This window comes from Peromyscus eremicus, chromosome 9 (genome assembly GCF_949786415.1).
Source record: "Peromyscus eremicus chromosome 9, PerEre_H2_v1, whole genome shotgun sequence".
Lineage (NCBI taxonomy): Eukaryota > Metazoa > Chordata > Mammalia > Rodentia > Cricetidae > Peromyscus > Peromyscus eremicus.
Window position 1 is genome coordinate 84210803 of NC_081425.1, and position 24214 is coordinate 84235016.

The 24214-nt window shown below is 38.6% G+C and overlaps 1 protein-coding gene and 1 long non-coding RNA gene across 4 annotated transcripts in view; one reads left to right on the top strand and one right to left on the bottom strand.

The window, feature by feature from the left end:
• Positions 1–24214, bottom strand: part of Sfmbt1 (Scm like with four mbt domains 1) — a 115696-nt gene that overhangs the window by 7481 nt on the left and 84001 nt on the right. For all 3 annotated transcript variants that reach the window (XM_059273944.1, XM_059273945.1, XM_059273943.1), the window contains 12 exons: positions 22330–22576; positions 21514–21608; positions 20560–20661; positions 18957–19107; positions 15367–15449; positions 11281–11407; positions 10030–10143; positions 7690–7732; positions 7174–7235; positions 6302–6441; positions 1717–1826; positions 535–710 (listed from right to left, as the gene is read on the bottom strand). In XM_059273944.1, the coding sequence (XP_059129927.1) occupies positions 535–710; positions 1717–1826; positions 6302–6441; positions 7174–7235; positions 7690–7732; positions 10030–10143; positions 11281–11407; positions 15367–15449; positions 18957–19107; positions 20560–20661; positions 21514–21608; positions 22330–22576 (1450 nt within the window). The remainder of the gene's footprint in view (positions 1–534; positions 711–1716; positions 1827–6301; positions 6442–7173; positions 7236–7689; positions 7733–10029; positions 10144–11280; positions 11408–15366; positions 15450–18956; positions 19108–20559; positions 20662–21513; positions 21609–22329; positions 22577–24214) is intronic.
• On the top strand, positions 5417–17536 carry LOC131919614 (uncharacterized). Its single transcript, XR_009381312.1, has 3 exons — positions 5417–5522; positions 7115–7300; positions 17311–17536. It is a non-coding gene; the product is annotated as an uncharacterized LOC131919614 (long non-coding RNA).

Sequence of the window (24214 nt, forward strand, 5' to 3'; positions counted from 1 at the left end):
CTAAACCAACAAAGACCTCAACACTTCCAACCTCCCTCCCACACACACAGGAAGAAAAGGGGGGCTTGGGATGTAGCTTAGAGACAGGGTGCTTGCCTAGCATGCATGCAGTCCTGGGTTCAATACCTAATACCACATGGAGGGAGGGAGGGAGGAAGAGAAGGAGGGAACAAGCAAGCGTGTGTGTGTGTGTGTGTGTGTGTGTGTGTGTGTGTGTGTGTGTGCGCGCGTGCGTGCGTGCGTGCGTGTGTGTGTGTGTGTGTGTGTGTGTGTGTGTGTAATATTGTCTATTAAGCAAAGTAATGTAAAAATCTAATATAATTTTCTGCAAAAATGAATTCCTCCTTGGTTCTTTCAATTTTAGAGATTTTTTTTAAAAAAAATAACATACAATAAAACAACAAAAACAGAATAAATGAGATCACATAACCAACAGTGTATTTATCATCTAGATGATCCTTTATAGAAGAAGCTTGTGCTTTTGATAACATGAATGTCTCTACAAGGCTAACACATGTGGAAACCGTTACTCACTGTATTTAGTCTTTGTAAGAACAGAGCAGTTCTCAGAACATGTGTCCAGGACCATCCGTGGACCAAAGAGGTTAGGACAACATTCCAGTTTGATACACGTTTGCCGGCAGAATTCAGTCACTCGATCCGCGGTTTTCACTATCTCAACAGTAGCTCGATAACTCTTTCCTTTATATCTACAGTTAGAGAACATCAGATGTCAAATTTGTTCCAAATAAATTAATCAATGATTACCCTAAGAAAAATTTAACAGAAGCATGCTGAAAAGCTTTACTTGTCTTTCATAGTTTGAGAATTCTTTTTTTTAATGATTTATTTTTATTCTATGTGCATTTATGTTTTGGCACATGTATGTCTGTCTCTGTGAATGTTCTGGATCCCCTGGAACTGGAGTCACAGATAGCTGTGAGCTGCCATATGGATTCTGGAAACTGAACCTGGGTCCTTTGAAAGAGCAGCCAGTGCTCTTAAGCATTGAAACATCCTCCGGCCCCTATAATTTGAGAATTCTTAAAACAAAAAGGAAGTTCTACAGTCTGTACTTAAGTCTATACTTAAATCTGGTACACTATAACTTAAAAATTAAGTTATTTAAACAAGAAAGAAAAAGCTTTTACTTTCTGTTCTTAGGTAAAAGTGTGTATATATATGTAATCATGCATTTATTTATTCATTCAAGTGATCAAACCCAGGGGCCTCAAGCATGCTAGGGAAATACTCTACCACTGAGCTCTGTTCCTCAGCCTTGAAGAATTTTAAATACTACTTTTACTAACTACTACAAAAGCACCCTTTTTACTAAATCTTCCTTTATCCTGAGCAGTGATCCTCAGAGTATGGCTTAAGGACAATATAACATGCCAACTCCCATCCATCCACAAAAAAACTTCAGGTCAGAAAGCAATAGTAAACGTTCATAAACTTTCACAAACGTTTTAAAACGTAATTTTCTCTATATCCACTCTAATAAAAGTGTTCTTGTGTTTATATCTCTTAAAGTTTGTATTTTTTAGATTCATTTTTATCATATAACAGAAAGGAAATCAAAAGGAAAATCAGCCCGGTCCTTCACCACCAACAGCTGCAGCAGCTCTGCTCTGGGAATATAAATGATCTGACACTACCAAGAAGCTCCAAGGCCTGTGAATGACACAAGAGGAAAGAGTGAGGTAGTCTACTCACTTGGCTTTTAGGACTTCCCCACATCCATGCCACACAGAGTCTTTGTCCAGCTGGAGCTCACGAAGGACACGGCTGGGTTTGTAGGCTGCGTTGATAAGTAAAGTGAGGACCTGAGATGGGTTTTAAGGCAGAAATGCAGGTTTAAGAGGAAAGAGAAAAAGTAGATCATTAGACTTTTAACACACTTGCTAGCCTTAAGACTTATAAGATCATTTTGGAAATTATTTCCAATTATATTAGGAATGTTAACAAAATAATAAAAGCAAAAATATATCAGCTACAAATTAAGAGTAATTAGATTACTTAAACCATTCAGGAAAAAAAACAAGCACCACAAATTTGAAAGTACTCTAGCATGTACTTCCAAATGTTTTCCCATCATGGTGGCACACAGACAACTATTTATTTGGGACTGGGGAGGAAAAGGTTTACTTCACTTACAGGTTACAGTCTTTCATTAGGAACCTAGTGGCAAAAACTGAAGCAGAGACCATGGAGGAACACTGCTTACTGGCTTGGTTCTTGTGGATTGCACAGCCTGATTTCTTATACAATGCAGGACCACCTGCCCAGAGGTAGCACTGCCTACGGCGCACTAAGCCCTCCCACATCAATCATTAATCAATAAAATGCCCTAGAGACTTTCTGACAGTCTGGTGGAGACTCTTCTTCCCAGATTGCACTAGCTTATGCCAAATTGGCAAAAACAACCAGGAGAAAGACACTCTACAGACATCAGCCTTCTGATGGCTAGAGGGTCTGGAAACTAGTCTAGCTTCCTCAGCTGTGCCTTGCCCTTCCAAGACTGACAGGTTCAAGTCCTCTAATGTGTTACTTACAATGCAACACACTGACCAAGGTGCTGAAAGCCCCAGAAATTCACAGCTTAATCATGGATTCTAGTTAATGCCACACAACCTCAAGTTGTAAACTAATCTCACAGTGAACACATACACACACACACACACACACACACACACACACACACACACACACACATTTTTTTAAACACAGGGTCTTGCTTTGAACTAAAAATTCTACAGCCTCAGCCTCCTAAGTGTTAGAATTACAGACACATGCCCTACCACTCCCATCAGTCATCCCATCCACTGAGTTGATCTAGGACTGCTTGGAGCCTGAACTTGAGAGTTTGAACCTACAACTTCAGGCAAGGCATCCTAGAGCCAATCCACTTGCTCCCACACATGGTCAGCCATCTGACCTACTGCTGGTCCCTGGACCATGTGAAGATGAACCCTGATGCAACTTAAGAGACCTTTATCCTACATCATCCATGTGGTGTGGTGGCACAATGCTCCCTGGCCCAACCCCTCCCAACTCCAGTCTCCATGCAGCTGCTAGCCAGGGACCCTCAAGTCAGTCTTGTGGTGTAAGGACAACAGTAACCCACTTGTATTCCCTGGCACAGGCCCTCCCCACTCTGCAGGCACTTGTGCCAGATCTACCCTCCAGGCCCAGGCAGACCCACACATCCTGTGCTCTGGCTCAGTCTGTGAGTCCACCTGACCCTAACTCTGCCTGAATCCTCCCCAATTCACAGAAAACAAATAAAATTATAATTGCTGAAACACAAAATACAAATAAGAATACAAACAACAAAAACAAAAACCCCACAATTAAATGGCTACAACCACACACCTTTCAATAATAACTTTAAATATTAATGGTCTCAACTCTCAAAAGACACAAGCTGACTGAATGGATTAAGAAACAAAACTCCATCTTTCTTTTGTCTACAAGAAACGCAGCTTTAAAGACAGGCATCACATTTAAGTAAAAGGATGTAAAAAAGTATTCCAAGCAAATGGGCACAGGAAGCAAGCAGGCATTGATATCCTAATATCTGGCAAAACAGACTTTAAACTAAAACTACTAGAAGAGAGAGACACTTTACTCTGACCAAGAGTCAAGAGAACAATCAACGGAGAAGACATAACAACTCTAAACATGTATGTGCAAAACTCTGGAGTACTCAATTTCATAAAAAAAACCTCTTACTAGAATTAAAGACACCAATGATAAGGCCGGGCGGTGGTGGCGCACGCCTTTAATCCCAGCACTCGGAAGGCAGAGCCAGGCGGATCTCTGTCAGTTCGAGGCCAGCCTGGACTACCAAGTGAGTCCCAGGAAAGGCGCAAAGCTACACAGAGAAACCCTGTCTCGAAAAACCAAAAAAAAAAAAAAAAAAACACCAATGATCAACAACCCAGTAATAGCATGTGATTTTCATACCCCACTGTCTCCATTAGACAGGACATCTGGACAAAAGATAAACAGAAAAACATCAGAATTAAATGATAACATATATCAAATACGACCTAACAGCTATCTACAGAATATTCCACCCAAACACTAACTAAAACACATTCTACTCAGCAGCCTACATCATGAGACACAAATCTTAAATTCAGAAGAACTGAAATAACTGTGTATCCTATCTGACCATAATGCAATAAAACTTCACACTGACAACAAAGAAATCTCTCCAAAGAACATAAGCTCACAGAGAGTAAACTACTCATTACTGAATGATGAATGGGTCAAAGAAGAAATGAAAAATTCCTGAAACTAAGTAACAATGAAAGCACAATACAACAAAACACCTGGGACCCATAAAAAGCAGCCCTATGGGGGAAACTTATAGCTCTATGTGCCTACATTTAAAAATCAGAAAAAGCACAAATAAATTACTTAATGATACAATTCAAGGATTTGGAAAAACAAGAACAAATTAAACCCAGTAGATGACAAGAAATAATAAAAATCTGAGCAGAAATTAATGAAAATGAATTAAGTAACACTAAGAATCAATGAATCTAAGAGCTGGTTCAAAGATAACTAAAACTGATAGACCTTTAGAATTAAAGATATGCATCACAACACCCTGCTTTTCATATGCAGTATGAAAAGCTCCTCTATACAGTCTCCTCTATACAGTACTCATGCAGTCTCTGACAGACACCTTGTTTAGAAAGAGGTGAACCTATTTGAAGATTTGCTTAAGTGAATGTTCCCTGAGGAACAGAAACAAACTGTATACCAATTTGCCATGTAGGAAAGTAGTATCCAGCTTTAACTGACTTTGTGTTCTGAGTTACATCACAGTGGTCTAAAAGCCCAGAAATAATTCACAAATTTTAAATTGTACACCATTTTGAGTACCCCGATGAAATCCTGTACCACCTGCCGACACATATGGATTATCTCTGCCTACTGTGTCCATGCTGTACACGTTATCTATAGCTTCTCAGCTGTGCCAGTTATCAGATCAGCTCTAGAGATACCACAGTACACGTCACGGCTCAAGCAACCCTAGAGTAGTCTAATGTCACACCACTCATCATGTAGGCATTGATCTGCTCTCACTGTAACAGTAGAAGGTACAACTCAGTAAGGTAATATGAAAGATGACTTTGATTCAACTTTTATTATAGTATATTGTTATAATTTTCTATTTTATTATTTGCTATTGCTGTTAATCACTTACCATGTCTAACTTATTAAATTTTATCATAAGTGTTATGGTTTGGACACGGTTTGAGTATGTGTCACCACCCCCTTCAACCCCCCAGCTTCCCAAAAGCTTATGTGTCAGAATCTTGGTCCACAGTATGATGCAGACAGAATTCTAAAGAAGTGAGGCCAGGGGGAGATTGCCATGGTTAGTTTTAATTGTCAATCTGAATGTAGGCAGGAGTGTCAGTGAGGAATTGTCTAGATTTGGCTTCCTCATGGGCATGTCTGTGGGGGATTATCTTGATTACGTTGACTGACCCAGCCTATAAGTGAGTAGCAGCACTTCCTAGGTTTGGGTCCTGGCTATATAAAAGAGGAAGTGAGCTGATCACAAGCATGCAGATATCCATCCATTCATCTGCTCTTGACTAATATATATATTATGTGATATAATGTGAGCAGCTGTTCCAAGTTTCTGCTGGCTTGACTTCCCTGCAATGATGAATTATAATGTGCATTATGAGCCAAATAACCCTTTTCTCCTTTAAGCTGATTTGTCAGACTGTTATTGTTGTTGTTGTTGTTGTTACAGCATCAGCAAATGAAACTAGATGTCCTTAGAAAAATTGGAAATGTGACCTCAGAGGGAACAGTAGGACAGTCTCTCTCTAGTTTCTTATTTGGCAACATGATTCTTCCTCACATGTGTAGTACTCACTATGATTTGACACAGTCGAGAGGAACTTCACCACAAGCCAAATCAATAGGGATACTTGGTCTTAAACTTTTTAGCCTCCAAAACTATGTACTAAATAAACCTTTTTCTTCATAACTAACCTCCTTCAAGTATCTTGTTACAAGAACAAAAAAGTATTAATACAATACATACAGAAAAAAACAGAATCTATAAGGTTTGGTGCTTTTCATAGTTCTAGGCACTACCTGGTCTTAGAATTGCGTCATCATGGCTAAGAGTGAACTATTGTACATGAGATGTTAGTTATATTTGATTAAACCTATAATTGTTGTATTAATGGCACATGGTGCTCTGTCTGAATGACCCTAGGAAATTCCCACTTAACTTCCAAGTTCTGCCCTAGACCCTTACCTCTCTAAGTACCAGAACACAGTTCCCAGGACCTACACATTGAGGCAGCTCAGCAATTCTTCCCTTGTTAAGGTATGGCCCTGAGAAGCAACGGTGGTTGAAGTAGATCTTTGGACAACAATATTTTCCATTGGTCATCACTGGAAATGAAGAAACAAGTGTTCACAGTTAGTCATTCTCACTCTATTCCATGTTTCCAAAGATGAGGTGGGATGGCAACCAGCATACACACCATTACATGAGTTTTGAGGTTTTGCACATGCTATACAAGCTTTTAGCTACATCCCCAGCCATGGAAATATGTACTTTGAAGCTTAGCATACTGTCTGACAATGCTCTTAAATATTTTATATTTACTTTATGGAACTTACCACTATCCTGAACTACATTTATTGATTAACTCCTGGGTAATATAACACAAATCTAGAGCCCCACACTTCTGATAAAGGAAGTAGAAGACCTACTCCATGAACCCATTAGTCTTGATGGTCAGTTATTTCTTTTATAGTCCTTCAAATATCAATTATTCAATAATCTATTCTATAATTTCTAGAGATAAACGTTGAACATTATCCAGACTTACAACTTATCTCCTAAGCCCCATCTTAATTAATACTTAAAATGTACAGGGACTTTTGGTTTATTTTATTTTGAGATAAGAGTCTCACTATGTAGCTATAGTTGTCCCAGAGTTTTATATATAGACCATGTTGGCCTTGAACTTGAGGTTATCCTCCTGCCTTTTATCTCCCAAGTGGTGGGATGACAGACATGTGCCACTACATCTGGCTCAAATGTATTCTTTATTTCCAGATACAGTCCATTAAAAGGTAACCAAGAATCTCTTCTTCCCAATGTCACAAATACTATACCTGAATATGTGGAGTTCATCTGATTCTTCAGGCCCTCATGGACAGTTCTTGAAGAAAGTATTCTGGGTCAAGAAAACAAAGGAAAAAAAAATAGTGAAATTACCTTTAATAGCAGCAAAGCCTGCAGGTTAGTTTCTTTCAAAAAAGCAAATGTGGCCAACTTGTAAATCTAAAATAGAAGAATGCTGTTAACTCATAACACATTTTTTAAAAGTAGAAATTGTTTTTAAAACAATACAAGCCACTATACAACCCACACCTGCCTTAAATGATCCTGCTGACTCAGCCTTTAAAGTAGCTAAGATTATAGATGTACACCACCATGCCTAATTTTACAGTGCAATTTTAGGAAAAGTGTATTAGAGAAATATATAAGCTATCAAATTCGACTTAAAAGTATATGCTTCCATCTGAGAAAAATAACACAAAGGAGATATATTCCCTTAAACAGTTATTTTCCCCTAGATATTCTAAATTTCAAACCTGAACTGTTTAGACATCTATTATATTACTTACTGTTTTTCTGGTTGAACCACTGCAATTTTCCTTTGTTTATGCACTGTAAGAGAAAAAAATGCCAAAAAATTTTGAAGACAAAGGCAAAGACTTACACTTGTAATCAGCATTTTTAATACCTGGTTGTATGTAAATAATGAACAAGTACTTTTAAATTAGTTTAAGTGTCAACATCCTAACTAAGGAACATTTTTCTAGGATGGGATCTTTTTAGAAAAAAAAAAAGAATATTTCCAAGGATCACTAGGCTAATCAATACCTACAAATACTTTAACAGAAAAAACAAATACTGAAAACAAAGGCTGATTGGACAAGGACCCTAGAAGAAGTTAATGGAGCAGGAGCAGTTTTCAACACAGTGCTAGAGAAATAAAACATCCATATATATGAAGCTAGACTCTTAACTTACATCATATATAAAAATGAAAGCAAATTACCAAACATAGAAATAAAACTTCAATACCCTTACATATTAGAAAAAGTTCATGGCACTGAATCTGTGGAATCCTTCTTAAATATGACACCAAGTGCAGAGGTGATAAAAAAAAAAAAGCCAATGAATTACACTGGAATACATTAAATTAAAAATGTGTGTATAGCCGGGCGGTGGTGGCGCACGCCTTTAATCCCAGCACTCGGGAGGCAGAGGCAGGCGGATCTCTGTGAGTTCGAGGCCAGCCTGGGCTACCAAGTGAGTTCTAGGAGAGGCGCAAAGCTACACAGAGAAACCCTGTCTCGAAAAACCGAAAAAACAAAAATAAAAATAAAAAATGTGTGTATAAAAAGAGAATAGAGGGTTGACAAGAGGGCTTGGTGGATAAGGGTGCAGTGATATATTGCTTGTAATCTAGGAAATAAAGCTGCCTGAAGATCAGAGGACAGAACCAGCCACAGAGGTCAGACAGTGGTGGCACACACATTTAACTCCAGCATGTGGGATCACACACCTTCAATCTCAGCACTAGAAGGGTTGAGACAGGAAGTGATATGGCTGGGCAGAGAAAGGAATATAAGGTGGGAGGAGACAGGAACTCAGGTCTTTTTTAGGCTCTTGCAGGCTGAGGAGTTGGTGAGTTAAGAGGTAGCTTGCTCTGCTTCTCTGATCTTTCAACTTTCACCCTGATATTTGGCTCCAGGTTTTTAATAAGACCAATTAGGGCACTTGCCACTCAGTCTGACAACCTGAGTTTGATTCCCAATAGACACTTGATGGAAAAGGAGAATCAACTCCCAGAAGTTGTTCTCTGACTTCCATGTGTATGCAGTGGCATGTGTATGTGCATACATAAACACAAATATACACACACAATAAATGTAGAAAAAAAACCACCACCATATAACTAAAAGAGAGTGAAGGGGCTGGAGAGATGGCTCAGCAATTAAGAGCACTTGTTCTTACATAGAACTTGGGAGGCAGAGGTAGGCAAATCTGAATTCAGAGTCAACCTGGTCTACATACTGAGTTCTAGCCCAGCCAGGGTCTACATGGTGAGACTTTGTCTCCAATTTAAAAAAAAAAAAAAAAAAAGGAAAATACAAATTTAAAAAAATGGCTACCTCATTCCAATAGAAGCCAGTTTCTGAACTGCCCTATGAAGAGATCCATTTGGCAAAGAACTTTAGCCAATGATTAGCAAAGAACTAAGTTCCTCAGTTCAATAGCCTATGGAAATGAATTTCTGCTGCTAATGTCTGACTGTATTCTCAAATTAATTCTGAAACGCTACTTACACATTAGAAGGCGAGGCACTTGGCAAGTGCTGAAGACAGACCTTTCATAAATGGGATTAGTACCCCTACAAAGAATGTCCCAGAGAGTAAGCAGTCTGTTTTAGCATGTGAAGACACAGCAAGAACATCTCTGAGCTGAAGAGAAGGCTCAGGGGGTAAGAGTACTTGCTGCTCTTACAGAAGACCCTGGTTTAGTTTCCAGTCCCAACATGGTAATTCACAACCATAAGTAACTCCGTTCCAGGGACTCTGATACCTTCTTTTGAACTCTGGGGGCATCAGGCACCCACATGATACATATTTATACATGCAGGCCAAACACTCATACACTTATGATAAATTAAATAAAATTTAAATAAATTAAATCTGAAAAAGAAAAAAAGGCCTTATCTAGAAAACAGATCCTAATATCTGCTAACACCCTATCACTTGGACTTCCTAGCCCCAGTGATAATAGATACATTATGTTATAGAATTTTGCTATCAAAACCAGAATGGACTAAGACATTTGCCAGTACCCATCTGAGTAAACATGGGGAGCCTAGTTCAAGCCCTAAGATAATACCTGCCCTTGTGGAACCCCGTATTATTACAGTCTGTGAGAAATACCTCGTGCCCGACGAGGAGTACTGAGAGGATGGCCATTGGCTTCACACCATCCCAAAGGAAATATATCCATCGACTCCACACTTACAATAAATTCAGGTATAGGCTTCTTAGAACCTGTTAGATTAAGAAAACAACATTTGAACTATTAAACAGCTTCCTCTGTAAGTTTTATGTGGTTTGTTTGTTTAGTTTTTGAGACTGGGTCTCACTAGGTAATATAGGCTAGCTTTGAAACAGTGATCCCTCTGCCTCAGCCTCCTAAGTATTGGGACTATAGGCACTGCACAACCATGCCTAGGTCCTACACGTTACTTTTTCAACAGCACTGTAGTAATATAGACACAAGTCTCTTAAGCAATGATCCTTCTCATGGAAGTCACATAGTGTATGTTATATAAATACTATGAAAAATAAGTTGCCTTCTATATGTAACTTGTAAGAACCAAGAAGGAAGTAAATACACAGTGACCTTTGGCAAAGGAACAGCAAAGAAGTAACTGGAGCTATGACTGGTGTCATTCAGATGGCTAATAAGTATCATAGTCATCATTTCCTTGAAATAACCAGAGTATGGTGGCAAAACGTCAAGTTTACTTTAACTACCAGGACTAAGGTCTTGTACTCTGGAATAAACCTGAATGTGGTACAATGAACTCAAATCAGGAAAAGATTGCCAAGTTGCTTGGCAGATATTGCATGGATGTCTGCAGTAAATACTGTTCTTGACATCTTCATTACACATCAATTCTACAAATCAGAAATAGAAGGCATCTTTTTAGAGACTATTTGGCAGCAGGATAAAAAAAAAAGCAGGCACATGCAATATATGCAGCATCAAGTGCTTCCGTAGCTTCATCCACAAACCTGCCCAATCACTAAATATTACCTTGAGAAAGATAAATTAAGTTTGTCTACATTCTATTTGGTTCTATTGTCTTGGGGCAACCAAAATGTCACCTCTTCAATAAGTGAGGCAGTTAATGTTATACTAATGTATTTTGGTAACATCAAAATAAACGTTATTTTGACTTGCCCTTATGAAAATAAAGGACTTTTAAAGAGCTTTTATTGACTTCCATTTCCTAAAATTTAAAAGTCAAGGACAAAAAGTAAAATGTTAGCTTAAAATCTTGGATTTCAAATTATCTCACTATTTAAAAAGTCCACTGAGTCTAACAAGCTACCCTATAGGGGTGAGCAGAAGAGCAAAGAAATGGCCACAGGCAACTTGTCAGGGGTGCTGGCCCTTACCTTCTAGCTGGAGCCACAGGTAAGAGCCTCTCACTGCAGTAATGGTGGCAATGCAGACTTCTTCAGGGAGAAGAGGGTTCACTGCCTCCACTTTCATGTTCTTCTTAAACTGGTGCTCATAAATTGACTAGAAGAAAATCAATGAATCAAATTTACTAATTAGATTAATATCTAGTATTAACTTGTGCTCAACTGGAATGTTTTGCAAGCAGTATTTAATCCCTAAATTTACAGTAAAGCAATAAACATATTTTGTTCTGTTTTGTTTTCAAGGAAGCAAAGGGAAAATAGGAGGAAACAAGTTTTAAGATTTAGTTATTTTCCTTCCTGATAACTCATTAAAAATTGCTGTTGGTTTTTGAGAGTATAAACCTAGAGCTGTCTAGATGGACTCAGTGTGTAAAGGTCCTTGTTTGAACCCCAGAACCTACAAGGCGGAAGGTGAAAAGTTCCATGTGTGCCATGACATGCCCATATACAAATGCACACACACAATAAATAAATTTAAAAATAAAACCATAACCTAACAGGACGCATATAACAAGAGCTAGTAAACATAAATTGGCAGTGAAGAAAGCCAAGAACTGTCAGAACCAGCACTGATGCAAGTGGGGGCAGAAGTGAGTGACCTAAACAAGGTCTAGTTGATTTGCATGGTTCTTCTGTTTTGTTTCAGACACGTCTCATGTAGCCCAGGCTGACCTCTAACTCTTGCTACGTGCAAAGATGTGACCTTTATTCCTGATCCTTCTACTTCCACCTTCCAAGTGCTAGGATTTCAGGTGTGTACCACCATACCTTGTTTATACAGTTCTGAGGCTCTAACTCAGGACTCCAGGCATGCTAAGCAAGCACTCTAAAAAAAGACAATGAGCTACATTCCCAGCCCCTCATTTTTTTTTTAATTAAAAACAAAATGTTTTTTGAGATGGGGGTCTTACTATTTAGAAATGGCTGGCCTCCCATTTACATCAATCCTCCTGCCTCAGCCTCCTAGAGCACTGGAATTACAGTTGTGTACCTTCATGCTTGGAGGACCTTTATCTTTACTTACTTTCTTTCTTTCTTTTTTTTTTTTCAGAAACATTTAAAAAGCATTTACATTATGCCATTATGTGCTATTACATACCTCAGGGCAACTGTGTCTTTCCCTTCCCTACAGAAAGTGAGATTTATTCTCTGGAAAAGATAAAATACAAGATCTTTGGGCAGGAGGACACAAACAACTGTCAAGGGTGTGTATGTAGTGAAGGCCCAGCCGTAGCCTCTATAATATCAGACAGGGGACAGGAAAAGATCTTTTACAGTAATAGGACAACACATCAAGATAGAAGTTTAGTTTTTCTCAATTAATGGCCACTCAATTAAAGATCCCACTCTGTAGGAAAAGTCAAGGTTGACAAACCCCATCCAAACATGCTCAAATTTTCTAATCAGTTTGTTTTAGTTTCCCATTCTTAAATATAATCAGTAATCTAGAATGATCATATATTTAAGAATATAAAAGCTACATACAATAAAAAAGCAGATAGCATGCAAAGAAACCTTCAAACCAGTAGTGGTGTTAATTAACATCTTCTGGCAAACAAGAAAATCTATTTCATACTTAAAGAATAGTACACCATTAAAAATAAAGAACTATTAAGAGTTTTGTCTAATGGTGCATGCCTTTAATCACAGCACTCAGGAAGTAGAAGCAGGTAGATCTCTGTGAGTTTAAAGCCTGTCTTGTCTACATAGCAAGTTCTAGGCCAGACAGAAATAGGGAAATCCTGTCAAGTCAGTGAGACTCTATTGCAAAAATAAATAAAATAAAATAAAACAAAATAAAGAACTATTCAAAGAAGAGTAGTAGTCCTGAAAATCAAAAAATATAGTATAACAAATTAAAAACTTGGGGCTGGAGAGATGGCTTAGAGATCAAGAGCACTTGCTACTCTGGCAACAGACCTGGATTTGGTGCCAGAATCTATACGGTGGCTCATGATCATCTGTAACTCAATTTCCAAGGATCTGATGCCCCCTTCTAGCCTCTGAGGGCATCACATGCACATAAACACAAAATACTGAGACACATAAAATAAAAACAAATACATCTTTTAAAAAATCTTTTTTGTTTGTTTGGGTTTTTTTTTGTTTTTCGAGACAGGGTTTCTCTGTGTAGCTTTGCACCTTTCCTGGAACTCACTTGGTAGCCCAGGCTGGCCTCGAACTCACAGAGATCCATCTGGCTCTGCCCCGAGTGCTGGGATTAAAGGCGTGCGCCACCACCGCCCGGCTAAAAAAATCATTAAAAAAACAAACAAACAAACAAAAAAAACCCTTATAACCCCAGCACTTGGTAAACTGAGGCAAGACGATTACCATGAGTCTAAAGATAGCCTTGGGACTCCTAGGGAGTCTGAGGTCAATCTGGACTACAGAGTGAGAGTAAGTCTAAAAAAAACCCAAAAACCAAAAAACAAAACAAAACTATAATTTTTTGTTTGTTTTTTGAGACAAGGTCTCAAAAATATATGTAGCCTAGCTGATGTGGAAATCACTCTGTAGACCAGGCTGGCTTTGAACTCATAGAGATCCACTGCCTCTGCCTCCCAGGTGCTGGGATTAAAGGCGTGCACCACCAGGCTCTGCTGAGATTTTATATTTTCTATGAGAGGAAAAAAGGCAGGCTACCTGCAACTTTGCACAAGGGGAGAGGAAAGGCAGGTTCATCTACAAAAAGTTAAGAGTAATCCTGTCTCAAAAAAACAACAAAAAAACCTCAAGAGTGAAATTGCCTTTTGACTTAAAACAAAACAAAGCACTAGAAGTAAGACAAGTGAGCACTATTTTTAAATTCTGAGGTAACGTCCAACCTAACTTTCATATTAAAGCTAAACTATGAATATATCAGCAGGATGAAAATTTCAATATATAGAATTTATTAAAGTTTACACAGTCCTTATAACCATGTTTTAAGAAGCTACTAAGCAATAGCAGGCTCCATCAAAACCACCAAGCAAGAGGCTGAAGAGATGGCTTAGTGGGTAATAGTACCTGCTGCGAGAGCAAGAAGACCTGCGTTCAAATCCTCAGTACTTATATAAAAAGCTCGACATGATGGCAGATGTCTGTAATGCCAAAGCTATGGTGCAGAGAGGCAAGTGGATGCCACAGGCTCTCTGGGAATGAGCCAATCAGAAACAGAAAGCTTCACGTTTAGTGACAGACCCTACCTTTTAAAAATTGGAGAGAAACAGGCCGACACCCAACATCCCCTTCTGGCTTTTGCATGTGCATATATGTCTGTCTCTGTATCGCTTTGTCTCTGTCTCTGTCTGTCTCTCTCTCTCTCTCTGTCTCTCCCTCTCTGTCTCTCTGCCTCTCTGTCTCTGTCTCTCTCTGTCTCTCTGTCTCTGTCTCTCTGTGTCTCTCTCTCTCTCTCTCTCTCACACACACACACACACACACACACACACACACACACACACACACACACACACAAAGTAAACCAAGGAAAGAGGCCATGAGTTCTATGTAACAGCAGCTCCAAATCCTAAGAGAGAGGAGAGGGAATTCCCTGTGTGATAGTCACAGAACTACTCGGGTAAAGCCTCGAAAGCTGTCTTTCCAGGGAGAAAAAAATATCAGAAACATTCATCTTTTGATTGGACTGCCTTTGTGGAATTAGTAACAAGAAGCTACTGGAGGGTATGGGAAGAACTAGTAATAGACACAAAGAATATTAACCAAACAGCAACAAAACAGCAATTATTCACATGACAAATGTTTTAAAAAGGAAAACAATCATAAAATACTGCAGCAGTGAGCTATTAAAGATGCATATAATGTAAATCTTTAACTGAAATTTCATCAAAACTAACTAGTGATGGTTAAGACAGAAGGGAAGGTAACACCAAACAGTTAAATGTTTATTTACTATACTATGTCACCACAAGTGTCTAAAATTAATACCTCAAGAGTATAACATTATTTTGAAAATAATCAGGTATAAATACAAGAATTACAACGAAGGAAAAAAAATGTGGTCACTATATAAACTGAGGACATGATCTCTCCAAGGTATGGCTGAGGGGGTCTCACCGGAGGGAAGCACTTTTGGGGGGCAGCTTCGGCACCACACTGTTTGAGGTAGTCAGCCCAGTCAAAGTCCTGGCTCCGGAAGCCTGCACAGAGACAGAAGAGCAATGATTCACACTAATACACCTCTGACTCCAGCATCTGCCAAGGTGTCCACTCACAACTCCTCATACTGTTAGTCTATGTATGTTCATCAATGTGGAGGGGCACTCTATAATACAAACCATAATTAGTACTTTTCATACTAGGGAACTGAACCCACAACTGTACAGAGCTAACTTTATAAAATTACTCTGGAAAAATTTTAATTATGTAATAAAATTAATGAAATAATTGTTCAAACTTCAAAATTTCAAACCAGGTCTTTTTTGAGCAGTCTTTTTGTATGACTAGTTACTGACAATTTGTCAAGAGTTTAAAAAAAATAAAATAAAAAGACAGGATTTGGTTTTGTATATAGAAATTTAGTCATTGATTTTATTAGTACTTTTTTCTTTTTTTGTTTTTGTTTTTTGTTGTTGTTGTTTTTTTGATTTTTGTTTTTTTGTTTTTTCAAGATAGGGTTTCTCTGTGTAACTTTGCGCCTTTCCTGGAACTCGCTTTGTAGACCAGGCTGGCCTCGAACTCACAGAGATCCGCCTGCCTCTGCCTCCCGAGTGCTGGGATTAAAGGCGTGCGCCACCACCACCACCACCACCACCAGGCTTATTAGTACATTTTAATCAGTGAGGACTTTTTGTTAATAAGGCCATTTGCTTCTCTTAACATGTCTTAGCTAATACCAATACAACGTCTCTTTTTTTTTTTTTCTCCCTTAAGACAGGGTCTTATGTAGTAGTTCAGGATATCTTAGAACTCATGTAGCGTAGCCAAAGCTGACCTTGAATTATTGACTGTCCTTCCTCTACCACCTTCCAAGTTCTAGGATTACGGGCATATACCACCATACCCTGGGTCTGCTGCAATATTCTTAATACTGTTTTCAGATTCATGTACTACAGAATCTGTCTAATGTTCCCAGGGATGGAGAGGATAGTGGGCACAGGGATGCAGCTGGATAGGAGGAATAATGTCCCTACTATTGTTGACAAAATTAACTGAACATCTCAAACTACTAATAGAGAAGATTTTGACTGTTCATAACACAAAGAAATGATATAATATCTAACAGATATGTCCATTACTCCACCCTGATCATTATACATTGAATGTATATATTAAAATGCTACCCTGTACTCCATAAATACATACAGTATATGTCAATTAAGAAAACATTTTAAAACTCTAAATGCTCTTATATAATCTGAATCATAAATTCAACTCAGATTAAAATAAACAACTCTCTACTTTAATATGTCAAGGTTCTTGGTAGAAACACCTCCAAACTAGTATCTGACTCAACTCCATCAATATGGGAGTTACATGGCTGCTGTTCACTTTTGTCTAAATTGTTCTGCCTCAGAGCTTAATCACAGGCTACTCAAAACTGTGTCCTCCTACAGGCAACAGTCCTTGCTATCCTCTTTCTTGCCCAAACAAAAAAGGCCTCAGTGCTCCTTCTGACCCAATCTCACTTTCTGATAAAACATTCCCTGACATGTTTCTTTCTTAAATATTTTTATTTTTATATAAGTGTATGTATATATGTGTGCATGTATTCACACATGTATGCTGGTACCTGCAGAGTCCAGAATGGGGTACCAGATAACCTAGAACTAGAGTTGCAGGCAGCTATGATCCACCTGATATGGATACTGGGAATTGGACTCTGTACTTGTGCAGAAGCAGTAAATGCTCTTAGCCACTGTGCCATCTCTCCAGGCCCCACTGTCGTTTTCAATTGCATAATTCCCTCCTTTCCCTCTGATTACAAGTTCAGTTGACTTGTCGACAGTATGCCCAAAGCTCCTATATCTTTAATTCTTGTTTTCTCCTTTTCACACAAAGGTGGCAAGCAGTATAAAGAACTTGGACTATCCTGCACCTTCCTGGAAAGCAACAAGTTCCTAGCATAGTGTTCAATGACATACCTTCCCACCAGGTGCCCCTTGTGTTCTGCTCGCTGATGGTGGAGAACCTGGGAAGTTCTGTGGATGTTTTTTCCCATGTGCCTCTTGAAAGGCTAGATTATCTCATCTCTGCCTTCTCAGTGATAAATTCAATACGTGTTCACAACAAACATTGCATAAATGTTTTTTTGGATGAATGAAGGCTGGGTGGAGGACAGAGTTTATGATCCTTGCTTCCAGTACAATGCTTCAGCAGTCAGCATTCAAGAGAAGCCTTGATTACCAAAGCCTACTAAGTCAAAACAATCTGACATTTTCCAGATATTCCAAGTTTAAAAATATTAAAATTTCAGTCAAATTCAGTGAAGTTTTAGTTCAGTGCTTTGATTAGGTAAAATATATTTTACAAAGTTACAAGAACAAGTAAAATGAGCTGTTACTCATTTTAGATCTTGATCATAACGTCCCTCTCACTAGTCATCTCCATAACAAGGCCTCAACACCTAAAACTCATCCACCTTCTAGCTAGGACTACATGCTCAGTGTTTGTCAAACCTACTGTACTAATTGGTGTCTGTCAACTTCACACAAACACAGACATATCTGGGAAGAGAGACTCTCAATTAAGGGATTACCTTCATCAGACTGTCGTCCCAGGGGAGAGTCTGTAAGGCATTTTCTTGATTAATGATTAATGTGGGAAAGCCTAATCTACTGTGCGGACTGCCACCCCTCGGAAGGTGGTCCTAGGTTGTATGTATAAAAAAGCAGTCTGAGCAAGCCATAAGGAGCAAACCATTTAGCAGAATTCCTACATAGTCTGCTTCTGCTTCTGCCATGGGTTCCAGCTGGACTTACTTTGGTGATGAGTTTTAAGTATAAGATGAAAAAAACCTGTTCTTCTCCAAAGTTGTTTTTGGTCCACGTCTTATCACAGCAACAGAGAAGCAAACTAGGACACCACCCCTCTGTGACCTCCCAACAGATTCCAAATGGAACAGACTAGCGAACCACAATAGAATCAGGCTTGAACCTGTCCTTCCAGCTGGCTATACAAATATATGTCAAAGTATGAGAAACAATACTAACACTTCAGCTTGTGACTTCAAATATTACAGAATGAGCTGGGTGTGGTGGCACATGCCTTTAGTCCCAGTACTCCGGAGGCAGAGGCAGGTGGATCTCTGTGAATTCAAGGCCAGCCTAGTCTACATAGCAAGTTCCAGGCCAGCCAGGCCATATAGTAAGACCCTTCCTCAATCAATCAATCAATCAATCAATCAACCAATCAATAATTAATAAATAAATAAATAAATAAATAAATAAATAAATAAAATTATGGAATCTAGATCTCATTTACCTTATCTTGGACCTCCATAATACTCAAGACAGGAGGTATAAAAGATCTTACCAATACCATCCAACACACATTTTAAGGGCTAAGGCTGGTACATGAGGAATTTAAGGCCAGCATGGGTTATATGGTGAGCATGAGGACACACTCAGCTACATAGTGAGAACCTACATAATTAATTAAGATAGTAATAATTTTGAGAAACAACACAGAAGAACTCAAATCCACACCTGGAGGAGGGTTGATGTGTAAACCATTCTTTAGACTCCACTGCACAGGAAAGATGCCAGGACTGTTAGCATGGCACACAAATGATCTCCTTGTATGGTCTTCTGGTCGAAGGTCATCCATTTCCACCAGAAAGTACTTACTATCAAAAACCTATATAAGTAAACAGATAAAACTGACCAATGGATGTATGTATATTATACACATATTATATATATATATATATATATATATATATATATATATATATATGCACAAACATGTCACAGATAGACTTGTACTTTCCTTAGCACAATCAAACATGTTATTTATACTCACACTGGATTATTAAAATATTCAATAAATGCTAGTTCTACATCAGGTACTAGTTTAGTTAAATATCTTCCATATATTTACTCAGTTTTACTTGAGGTAGGTACCATTTTCAATTCCATTTTTCAGGTAAGGAAAATGAATTTAAAGAAAAGTAAAGTAACTTACTGCAGGTTACACAGTCAAGGAACTGCAAACCTGAACTCAGCCAAGTATTTGGGTTCAAAGCAAAATTTAGTTTAAGTTAAGGGGTCAACTACATTACTATACTAACTTCAAATGCCAAAATAAGAACATAATAAATGTCCTCTTCAGAATCCAGAGAAGGTTGATAGGTCTTGGTCTCAGTCTCCTTTTGTCTCTCTTTCTCTCTGTGTGTGCGTGTCTTAAAGATTTCTTTTAATTTCATTACTTACATGTGTGTCTATGTCTGTGTGTATATATGTTACATGGGTGTAGGTGCTAAGGAGGAGGCCCTGAAACTGTAATTACAAGTGGTTATAAGCCACATGATGTGGGTGCTGGGAATTAAACTAATCCTCTGTTAAAGGCTCTCAACCACAGAACCATTCCTCCAGCTTCCAGAGATCTTAAGACTACTTACAGGCTCAAAAATCTCTCAGTGCTCTGAGAATAATCTTCCACTAAGACAAAATGTAAATCTCATCAAGTCAGATAATTAAGCATCCTAGTAATTATTCCCATAGTTATAATCCACCTTGGGCTCTACTTTCAGAAAATGGGCTTCTGCTCTGGTCCTAAGCCAAATACTCCCCATTACACAGTAACTGCACCTTGACAATGTGGTCACTCTTAACAAGAGCCTTAATTTTGTAAGCTGTTGGAGAGATTAAAGTCTGAGTCCAGAACACACAGCTGTAGCTATCCTAATGGTGATGCTAATTCTGTGACCCTACATGTCTCTCTATGCCCCTAAAACCTGTCCCTGGTTAGATAAGCAATGGCACTGTCCGGATTCATACTTTATAAACATGGGCCCAAATACTAGTCAAGTCCTTTCTGTTATACAAAGTAAGGCTTGCCTCTAAAGAACGTTTCCTTCTCCTACTTTGGTGCTCTGACTCTGCTCTGCTTTGGCTGTTCAGGACTACTAAGCTCTGAAGAAGAAATGGCACAGACACACAAAACTGGACAATACAATACAAATATACAGAAGAGATCTGGCTTTACAGTGAATTGTATTAGTATAGCCTCAAGATCAAACTACCACCATTTCCTCAACTAGTCACCCTGATGGCAATTCTTTCCAGAAGAAAATTACTGCCATTTCACCTTAGCAATTGTAGCAGGAGAAATCCCAAAGGGAGACCATGGGTCCACAGCTTCCAATTTCATATTTACAGAAAATTCATGGGTTCCAATAACTTGCTTATCCTGAAATGTATATAACAAAAAAAGTGTAAAAATAAAGTATCTTTGACTTAACTTACACTCATATATAGCTGACTACTTGTGATGGTTAATCTTCATTGTCAATCAGACTGGATTTGAATCATCTAGGTGACATGCTCTGGGTGTGTCTCTAAGGGTATTTCCAGAGAGGTTTAACCAAGGAGAGAAGAACTATACCCTGAATGTGGAGAATACCCTATGAACTATGGTCCTGGACTTGTTGGAAAAGTAGGAAGTTAGCTGAGCACCAGCATTCATTTCTCTTTGCTTGCTGATTGCAAGTTTACTGTAACCAGGCACCTCAAGCTCCTGTCTCCATAATTCTCAGCCATGACGGCCTCTATCCCTTCAAATCATGAGTTAAAATAAACCCTTATTCCTTAGGTTGCTTTTGTCACAGGCATTTCATCACAGCAACAAGGTAATCTAGTTAATTAAAATAACAGAACTGTTAAGCTTCCGGTACATCCTGTAATTTTTCTTCCTGGGAAAATCTATTCAGGACAAAAACAACAACTCATGTAAAACATTCCTCTCTCTGTTTGGAATACAATGAACACCCGGAAGAAAGATTACACTTATTTCCTAACTAGTTAAGGTTATGTAGTTAAGACTGGAAAAGAAGACATTCAGATAGCTTTAAGAGGACACTGAGAGAAACCTAGTTAACTGCTGGAAAACAAGGCTGATCATAATCTCTCCCGTTTGACCCCTCCTTCCCACCACAGGCCACTCTCCTGCCTCCAATGACTACTTTTCATTCTTTACCTCCTCTAATTGCTACTATCTACTATAAGGAGAAAATTTGTATTTATCATGAGTTTCTGTTTTTACCTTAAATAAGTAAGAGGGCAATGGCTCTTCCTCTTCCTCTTTTACTTTCGCCAGAATCTCTTGCCAGTCAGCTTCATTTTTCAGATGCCTGATGGCTTTAGTATGACAAACAGCACGTTTTAAGAGGAGAAAGCCTATAGTTTTCACTTCTGAAGCATTCACATAAACATGAGGACTTTCTACTATGGGTTGGGAAAAGTTCAGGATTGTTTCCCCACCACCACCCCATCCCCGCAAGAGGGCAGGGTTTCTCTGTGTAGCTCTGGCTGTCCTGGAACTTGATCTGTAGACCAGGCTGACCTCGAACTCGGGGATCGGCCTGCCTCTGCCTCCTGAGTACTAAGATTAAAGACACGCACCACCATGCCTGGCTTTTTTTCTTTTATGGGTGAGGGGTTCAGGTCCACCTTCACACAAAAGAACTTGTACCCTAACCTCAGTACCGGACTCTGTTTAAGAGGCCAGAAAATGAAAATTTGTTAAAATATCTACAGTAAGAGCAGAAGTAATGCTGCAGCCCACGAAATAATGCAATAAATACCCAAACTGGACTACATAGTCATAAATGCAAGTGAGGGTAAAATATTGGTTAGGGGAAAAGTCTGAGGTATAATCAGTAGTGTATGCTAAACTCTAAGTGTAATAACAAAATCAAAGAGAAATATACACCTAATGCAATTACTTTGTATAATACAAAACATTTTTATGTGAATTAAGGAAGGTTTTTATAATATGTAGAATATATTTTCAGCCTCAAAGACATTAATAATAAAACAATAATAGAAGTTTACAGAAAAGTATTATGTTACTCTTTACCTAGTGGGGGCTGAAGTTCATATCCTTGCTGAGCAGCCCAACCAATGTGATGAAGAAACGGATCTAAGTAATACAACCAGTGTTCAAAACCGTCAGAACTTTCAAGTCCTTCATAACGCAGCTTCAGCCGTCCCCCAATGTTCTCAACAACAGTAACAATCCAAGTGCTTAAAGAGTCCTGAAAAGCTTGGCATTCTAGTCTGGATCCCGGGGCAATGAGGTCTAAAGGATTCCTTCCATGACGGAGCTGTAGGTTAGAAACATGAAACGGGAGAGGTTAATGTTTCTTTTTAAGAGTCAAGTTCTGAATTTTCTCAAACTAGTCTTCATATTGTTTTATTCACCCAAACACTGGCATTAAATTACATTGTCTACAGATAGTCTGCCACAATATCAGTTTTGGATGATATGAAAATGTTTATCATAAAGAAAATCTTACTTACAACACAGTAAAATTATTTTAACAAATATCTCTAAATTATTATTTCATTTAGTATAATTTTAAAAATAGAATCTTGTCTCTGATTATGAAAGCAACTATGATCACCATTAAAGAGAAAGTCAAATATGCCTATCCTCTTTTAGAATCCTAAAGACCTAAAAAGACCAGAGAATAGTTGGTATAAGCACTACACACAATATCTACTTATGCTTCTCTTTGTTCTTTTTTTTCAAAATATATACTGTTTTTACTGATTAGATCACAGTATTAGAGCAGACGTCAGCTTCCCTACCTTTTAAACTGTTCTTAGTATTTTGCATCTAATGAGCAATAATGTATCTACTTCTGATGAGATTTTACTTGTTTTCCCCATTCCACATGTTCTTATGAACAGTAAGAACTTTTGGTTATAGTGAAAGGAAAGGAAAATTTAACTATCTAGATTTTTTTTACTAAGAAAAATTGGAGGCTACATAAATGGCTCAGCAATGAAGAGCATGTACAGCTCTTGTAGATGACTTGAGTTTGGTTCTCAGTATCCATGTTAAGTAGCTCACAACTACCTATAACTCCAGCTACAGAAGATCCGATGCCCTCTCCTGGCCTCAATAAGCACTCATACTCACGTGTACAAACCCATACTCAGACACACACAAATATACACCACTAAAAATAAAATTGTAAGTTGGGCATGTTGTTACACATCTTTAATACTAGAATTCAGGAAGCAAAGGCAGACAGATGTTTGTGAGTTCAAGGCCACCGTGGTCTACATAGAGAATTTGAGGCTAGCTAGGCAGTGGTAGAACACCCCTTTAATTCCAGCACCTGGGAGGCAGAATCAGGCAGATCTTTTGAGTTTGAAGTCAGCCTGGTCTACAGAGTGAGTTCCAGGACAGCCAGAGCTACACAGAGAAACCTCGTCTCGAAAACACCAAAAAGTAAATAATAAAATAAACAAATAAACAAATTTTACCATCTAGATATGTATTTAAAACTACAATAAAGAATAGGGGGCTGGAGAGATGGCTCAGCACCCACATGGCTGCTCAAAACTATCTGTAACTCCAGTTCCAGGGAATCCACCATATTCATACAGACATTTAAGCAGTCAAAACACCAATGCACATTAAGGACCTCTGTGAGTTCAAGGCCAGCCTGGTCTACATAGCGAATTCCAGGACAGCCAGAGCTGTTACAGAGAAACCCTGTCTTGCAAAAACAAAAACAAAAAAATCAAAAAGGAAAGAAAGAAAAAAAAAATAGCGTCAGATTCCCAGCACCCCTGTAAAGTTGGTGTGGAGGCAGGCACCTATAATCCCAGCACAGGGGAGACAGAGCTGGGAGGATCCTGAAAGGCTTACTAGCTAGGCAATCTAGCCAACTAGTGAACTCCAGGACAAGGGAGAGCCTCTGTCTCAAAAAGTAAAGTGGAGAGCAATT